This window comes from Peromyscus leucopus, chromosome 4, assembly GCF_004664715.2.
Source record: "Peromyscus leucopus breed LL Stock chromosome 4, UCI_PerLeu_2.1, whole genome shotgun sequence".
Taxonomy (NCBI): Eukaryota; Metazoa; Chordata; class Mammalia; order Rodentia; family Cricetidae; genus Peromyscus; species Peromyscus leucopus.
This window is the reverse complement of record NC_051066.1, coordinates 86,371,478-86,379,760: the sequence shown is the minus strand read 5'-3', so window position 1 is coordinate 86,379,760 and position 8,283 is coordinate 86,371,478. Positions and strand designations below refer to the sequence as shown.

Genomic DNA, 8,283 nt, shown 5'->3' with positions numbered 1-8,283 from the left:
AAGAGTTCTTATTCTGGATGAGAGATTTCTGTTGAGGCTGTAACTTTTTTTTTGGTGGGGAATGGAGAGAGGGTAGGGGTTGTCATAGAAGCTGTCTATGTCCCTCTTTCTCAACTGTGAGTCTGTAGTCATCAGTACTACTACAAAAGTAGCTTCTTTGTATTTTACAGTCAGCAGGAGCATGGATCATGAACTTGCATATGGTTTCTGGTAACAGCACAGACCAAGGACTCTATATGGTCTCAGGTGGTAGAACAGACCTCACATCAACTTGTCCCTTGACAGTTGCATGGCCAGTAGACATCAGCTCAGCTTCAGGTAGCAGCACAGACTATGGACATCTGCATGGCCATTGGTGGTAACATGGGCCATGGACATCAACAGAGTCTCTGGCCACAGTAGGACCATGGACCCATACATAGCCTTCTGTGGCAGCACAGCCCACAGACATCAAAATGGCTTCAGACAGCAGCACAGACCACAGCATGGCTTTCAGTGGTAACATGGACCATAGACATTAACACTCCTTTCCCCCCACACTGCAGGATGATGGACATCCACATGACCCTCAGTATTCAACACAGCCTGGGGCAGTGGACCATAGATACCAATATGATCTCCAGGGGAAGCATGGACCATAGAGTTCTTTTGAGGAGGTCCAATCCAGAAAATGAACCATTCTTTATCTTGGACATCTGTTGTTTAGAACCAGGTTGCTACTGTGGCTACGTAGAATGTTCAGGGGCTTAGTTTGCACATGCTCCAGATTGTTGCATACCTCTCTGTTAGTCCTACTTGGCAATGACCAGCTTCCCTGTCCACTGCAGCCTTTTCTCAAGCTTGTCACCGCTGTTGCATCTCCACTGTGCACTCACTGTTCCGTTCCTCCATCTTTCCCACCTCTCCATTGATTATTTCGTTATCGTAGTGGTGCTGGAAATTGCAGGGTGTCACACAGAACACACACACACACACACACACACACACACACACACACACCACACACACACACAGACATTCCCAAACAGCTTTGCATGCAAATATTCATTGCAAAGGGTCATTGGTCTGGTTCAATGCTTCTCATTTATGAAGTACCATAAATGCTTGACCATTGCTGAGACTTGTCTCAGATAGCCTGCTGTTGTCCAGGGTCAGGGTGATGTTGTGGCTAGGCATGGTATCCCGTGCAAGCTTTTGGCTGCCCCAGACCTCCCTGCTCTTGGTGACTGCCACCTGGTGGCTTGCTCCAGGGCTTAACCTTTATGTTTGTAGCTTGCTGGGCAACACCTCCATCCTGCATGCACCCAGCAGGATGAGCTGGCACCCTAGTGGCTCCATGTTTGGGCCAAGTCAGACAGTTGTCCTAGAGCTGGCCCCATTTAGATGGAACTCCTGCAGTGTAGTAGGTAGCCATTCCAGCTTGGATCTGGAAGTTCCAACCCCCATTGAGACTCTGGAAACGGTCACGCCTACGAGGCAGGGCCAGGGGAGGAGCCAGGCAACCTGAGAGCTGGATGGGCCAGTACTCGTTCTGTGCGCTGGCTCTATGCCTGGACACTGAATGGTGGAGGTTGACTGAGCAGAGCTCCAGAGAACACCGCTGAACTGCAATACACCTTCCCCAGACCCTGCGACCTACCTATTACTTAATTTGTGAGTTATGTCATTAAATAAATATCCTTTTAACTACGTGGCATGGCCAAAATAATTTCTCCAATATCTGGCACCCAACATGGGGCATGAACCCATGACCCTGAGATTAAGAGTCTCATGCTCTACCGACTGAGCTAGCCAGACCTCCAGGTTACTGCACACCATCCTTTCCTTGGTGCCAGCAGCCCCATGCCTCATCCAGCATGACTTTTGTGCTTGCTGCCTGCTGGCTTAGACACAGCAGCCAATGCTACAGACTCTTCATTCACCACACATGGCTCTGTTCCATCATCTTTCTTTCCAATTTCTTGAGTCCAGTTTTTAAAAGTATCTTTCCATAAGATTTGCCTCCATGCCCCCACCTGTTTGCTTTCTCCAGAATACAATTTTTAAGATTCTCCAGATTTCCTTAGTGTTGTTATTTCTTCCTTTTCACCTTCTTTCTCTGCCTATTAGTTAATTTGGATAAGGGTTTGTCTATCTTGTTGACTTTCCCAAAGAGCCAACTCTTTGTTTCATTGATTCTTTATATTTTTGTTTGTTTCTATTTTGTCGATTTCAGATTATTTATTGCCATCTACTCCTTTTGGGTATGATTGCTTCTTTTTGCTTTAGAGCTTTCAGGTGTGCTATTAATTTGCTAGTATGAGATCTCTCCAATTAAAAAAAAAGTTTATTGATTCTTTGTGGATTTCATACCATGCATTTGGATCCCACTTATCTCTCCTTCCCCTTGCATCTGCCCTCTGTCCTTGCAAACTCTCCCCAAAACAAAACCAAATTTAAAAGAAAAACCAAAAATCAAACAAAACAAAGACACAAAACAAAAACAAAAAATAAAAGAGAGAAGAACCCTGTAGAAGCTGTAGTGTGGCCCATTCAGTCAAACTGTTTACCCTTAAGTCCATTCATCTTTACTTGCAAATGTTCATTGCCGTGAGTCATTGATTTTGCTCAAGGACTCTGGCTTCTGGCATGCCAATAATGGGCTGTCACTATGGCTCCTCTTGGATATCTTGTTGTTGTTCTGTGTCTCGGAGATCTTGCTGTTTTGGGTTTGTAGGTTTGTTTCCTTCACATGCTCCAACAGTTAATAGATGGGTTGGATGTTGAGCTGGGCCAACTCATAGCCCTGGTTCTGGACCTGGGTGGTCGCTGGGTTGGTCAGCCTGCCAACTTTCCTTCATGGTACCTACCCAGGTGAGCTCTCCAATGCAGCCTGAAGCAAGGAGTAGGGCCAGTTCTGCTCACAGGTCCTTAAATCTGAGTCACCCAAACTCACAACCCCAGGGCCAGCTTTACTGTTTTTCCCAGGCAAGGTGCAGGGCCCTCTCTTCCAATTGCTTTAGAGGGCATTTTTTAATGTAAGCACTTAATGCTATGAACTTGTCTTTTAGATCAGCCTTATATCCCATAAGTTTGGTTATTTTGTCTATTCATTCAGTTTTAGGAAGTTCTTGATTTCTTTTTTGATTCCTGTCTTGATCCATTTTTCTAAAATCTTATTATGATGAGTATGTACTGAAGTATCCATTTGTGGATATCCGTTTACATTTATATATATATATATATATATATACATATATATATATGTATTTCAAACACACACACATATATATGTATGTGTGTGTGTGTGTGTGTGTGTGTGTGTGTGTGTGTGTGCATGCTGTTGTGCTGTCAGCTTTATGCCAGCAGCATTTTGTGGTTGTATTTATAGAGTTTGAACTTTCTTATTAGTGACTTTGTAGGTAAATTGGACTTTGTAGGTAAATCTATGTCTGTGATTATACAAATTGGTCTTTTACTTAAAATGAATATTTAAAGGATAGACTCTGCCTCTCAAATTATACTATTTAGTGCATATTTTAGAGTTGCCTGATTGTTTACTATTTATTTATGAATTAATATTTATTTATGTTCAGATTTTAATCACAATATAGGATCAATTATTTTTGAAGAGCATAGCAATGCTGCAATAATTCCATTTCTGTTTCCTTCTTTCTCCTTAGCATCATAATTTGAATTTCAAAATCTTTCAGTTTCACTGTCCAAAACAAATGGTTCTCTAGAGAAAATGTCCCTGAGCTACAAGCTGCTTCTAAACTACATGTTTGCAGTATTTCTTGGTCATCGGCCTCTTGAGATATGTATAACTAGTTTCATATTTTCCTATGGTAGGATATTATTAGACACTTTATGTTAGGGAAGCATAGGACATCTGAGTTTGTAAAGATGCTGTTCTTTTCATGCAGGTAAAAATGGGTGGATGTAGACAACTGTACATATTAAAGAGTGGTTTTTATTTATACACACAATGCTGTTGTAGGAATTATTGTGAACTTGGTCATATCATAAAGTTCATGAGGGAGCCATACCAGAGCAGATACCATTCAAGAAAAGGAACTGAGCATCACAGGAGAATCATTGTAAAAATAGTTATTGTCAAATTGGGAAAGGATAACAGACTTTTTGAGATAGAAACACTATATCTGGGGAACTATGAAAACATTGGAAACAACAAATAACTTTATAATGTTTTGGATTAATCATAGATTACAGCTAATTATTCTGTTCTTTGATGATTACAAAAACAAAAATAAAAGTCATAAGGATTATATGTTTTTATTCATTAGCTTTCAAAAGTGATAGGTACAAACTGATTGTCATGTAAAATAGAATCAGATTTCCTAGGAACTTGTCAAGTGTGCTCAAGGGAAACATTATAGATACCTAGGCAGAAATAAAATTTGACATGGAGATCAAAAGTACATGAAAAAGTACTTCTTAATGTAATTTCACTTTGAAATGAGATATGAAAAATTTCAAAACCCTATATAAATTTTCCAAGATCTGGAATTATGTTTCTTGTTTTATTCATAATTACCATCAACATAAATTTTATTTTTGAATTGTTAGTATGATAAGGAGGATTTGAACTTTTGACAAATCAGCATTTTTCTAGTTATGATAGAGGACAAAAAAGAGAATTCGAGTAATAAGGAAGTTATTGTTAAAAGGATTTCCTTAAGTTTTTGGGCAACTTTCTTTTATGAATATACCTAAATATTTTAAGTAATATAAAATTATTTATATTTACCATAATAAGTAAAAATAAAGGTGTTTTTGAATTAAAAAGTAGAAACCCTGGTTTTGCTTATGTTTAAAGAAGGTTTGTGACTATTTGGAAACTTAAAATACAAAATGTTTGAGCATGATAATAAACTTGCAATGCTTGTGGACATAGGAGGAAAATTGAGAGGTAGATGATTGTCCATATGACCACTAACAAAACTTGTTGGTGTCTATCCATTTAATTCTAATCTTTATTTGGAAATAATTATCAAATTTGCCCTTTATGATGACTAAATATCTGAAAATTTGTTTAGAAGATTCCTGAAATTCCTGTAAATCAAGGAAAGCAAACCTAAAACCCAGGGCAAAGTCTTAGTAACACTGTCCCTTGGCATCTGCATCTAGAAACCTTTTAAAAACTTTTCCTCTTGACTGTGATTTGGGATTTGACTTTGTCCAGTGGTTTTAAATATTTAATGTCAAACTTAGCCAGTTTTTATGGTTTTGGATATTTGAATATGTTCCAGACTTATATGTCCTTCTAACTCCAAATTCTTTAAAAAAAAACCTAATTCTTGTTTAGATGTTGGGGATTGGCAATGTGAAAGACAGATAATTTCTCAACTGACAAATACTCAACCAGAAATACTTCCAAGGACTTTAGCACTTGAGAAATACTTGGGGGTATAGTATAGATTTTCATTTTTGTAGATGTGGACCAAAAGCATTGCAAATAATATTTCATAAATTCTTTAAATTAACAAACATTATATATACATATTATGTAATATTTCAATAAGTATTTACAAAATGAAACAGTTAAATCAGGCTAGTTAACAAATGCATCACCTCACATGCTTATTGGGGATAAGATAATTTGAAGTTCTACTCTTAGTATATCTCCAGAATAAAACATTATGTTATTAACTATAGTTAGCATAATGCATAATTAATCTTCTCACACTAATGATCCCATCTCACTGTTTGTAACTTTTGACCAATATCTTCTCATTCTATCTTCACAATCCATCTTATTCATTCTATGGCCCACCATTGTGTTCTTTGCTTCTATGACTATGACTTCAGAGTCCACATTTCAGTGAGACCTTGAGTATTTTTCTCTCTTTCTTTATTTCCCTTAGCACAATGACTTCCAAGTTCATTAACATTATTACAAAACACAGAATTCCCTTTTTAAATGTTGAGGAATATTCCAAGGTGTGTGTGTGTGTGTGTGTGTGTGTGTGTGTGTTACTATGATTTCATTAATGCAAACAGGTTATTTTATGTACTGGTTTCTTGTAAATTATATTGAAATAAAAAGTGAAAGATAATTATTCATTATAACTTTTAAATTTCCTCTATATACATATCCCCCAAAGTAATGTTGCTAGATCCTGCTAGATCCCAAGTTCTATTTCTTTTTTTCTTTTGTTTTTGTCTATTATTTTCTTCTTTCCTTCTTCCAGCAGCTATCAATTGCCAATAGCTCCTCAGCTAGGCATGGGACTTCACGACCACTTGTTTCTATGTTGAGGTTTTTGTATGGCTTGAACTTTTGCAGGTCTTGTGCATGCTATCACAACCTTTCTGAGTGTGAGCACATATGTGCTACTGTCAGGAAAACACAGTTTTCTTGTTCACCACTTCTAGATTTTAAAGTTGTTCTGCCCCCTTTCCATAATAATTCTTGAGATTTAGGAGGAGGGGTATGATACAGATGTCTTTATTAAGGCTGGGAATTCTCCAATCTCTTACTGTCTTTACCTTAGTCAGTTGCAGATCTCTTTGTCAATTGTCATTTACTGTAAAACAGCTTCTCTGATGAGGGCTGAGAGATACATTAATCTATGAGTGCAACAGTAAGTCATTAGGAGTCTGTTTAATGCTATGCCAATTTAACAGAGTAATAGTAGTAAGTTATTCCCTCAAAGATGTGACCTTTCTAGTCACTAGTTTGTAGCCCTGTTTCAACTTGGTAAAATCAACCTAATATTCACATGGAAACATCACCCTTATTGGTTCTCTTTCATAGTGCTGAAAGGTGCTATGCATACTACTGGTAGTCATCAAACCTGTTATATTTAGACTTTTTGATAATACCACATTCAAGAAGTGTCAAGTGATGTTTCAGTGTGATTGAAATTTACACTTCTCTGTTAATTAGTCATGTTCAGTACTTGTTCAGATATCTGTTGGTCTTTAGGTTGATCGTGACATTAAAGTACAAAAGGATTTCACACATTTCAGATTTTTCCTTCTGGTCTGTTAATATAACTGTCCTAATTTACAGCTTCTCCTGATTCCACTTTAGGCAGTACTGACGACAAATTCAATGGGAAGAGTGAATCATTCTGTATCATCAGAATTTGTGTTTCTGGGACTCACCAACTCCTGGGATATCCAGCTGCTGCTCTTTGTGTTCTCTTCAATGTTGTACCTGGCAAGCATGATGGGAAACTGCCTCATCATTTTCACCGTGGCTTCTGACCCTCACTTACATTCTCCTATGTACTTTCTTCTGTCCATCCTCTCCTTCACCGATGTAGGTATTTCTTCTGCCACTTCACCCAAGATGATTTATGACTTATTCAAAAAACACAAAGCCATCTCCTTTAGAGGTTGCATTATTCAAATCTTCTTCATCCATGCCATTGGTGGTGTGGAGATGGTGCTGCTCATAGCCATGGCCTTTGACAGATATGTGGCCATATGTAAGCCTCTCCACTATCTGACCATGATGAGCCCTAAGATGTGCATCTTCATTTTAATTACTGCTTTGGTAGTTGGCCTTGTGCACTCTGTGATACAACTGGCTTTCATAGTAAATTTACCTTTCTGTGGTCCTAATATATTGGACAACTTCTACTGTGACCTCCCTCAGTTTATCAAACTTGCTTGCATGGACACATATAGAATGGAATTACTGGTCTCAATCAATAGTGGATTCATGTCTGTGGGTACCTTCTTTCTATTGATCATTTCCTATATTGTCATCATATTTACTGTTCAGAAACACTCATCAAGTGGCTCATCCAAGGCTCTGTCTACACTTTCAGCTCATGTGACTGTTGTGGTTTTATTCTTTGGTCCTGCCATATTTTTCTATACATGGCCTTCTTCCTCTACACACCTGGATAAGTTTCTGGCCTTATTTGATGCAGTTGTTACTCCTTTTTTGAACCCTGTGATCTACACATTGAGAAATCAAGAAATGAAGATGGCAATAAGGAGAATATTCAGACAGATAATGGGCTATAGACAAGTCTCCTGAATAGACATTGTGGACAGTCTTAATTGAGCATGGAAATTCATTATCACCCAACCTCTGAGGAAAACCTTTATTTGCATATGTTGATATGTTTTTGTATACATGCATACATACAAACATACATGTATACATAAATACATATATATGCCATTTTGTCTGATCCTCATAAGGAAAGGATAATTTCTTCTAAATGCATATATAAAATTACATGTATTTATAGTGCAATGATTATATTAATCAGGAGCCTTAATTCTTATGGATTAGCATTTGTTTGAAACAAACTCTTA

The 8,283-nt window shown here is 37.8% G+C and overlaps 1 protein-coding gene across 1 annotated transcript; it reads left to right on the top strand.

The window, feature by feature from the left end:
- Nucleotides 1–7,048: 7,048 nt before the first annotated feature.
- Nucleotides 7,049–7,999, top strand: LOC114683101 (olfactory receptor 4F3/4F16/4F29-like). The gene has a single exon (XM_028857274.1). It carries the CDS (start codon nucleotides 7,061–7,063, stop codon nucleotides 7,997–7,999), a length of 939 nt encoding a protein of 312 aa, XP_028713107.1. The 5' UTR covers nucleotides 7,049–7,060.
- Nucleotides 8,000–8,283: the final 284 nt, after the last annotated feature.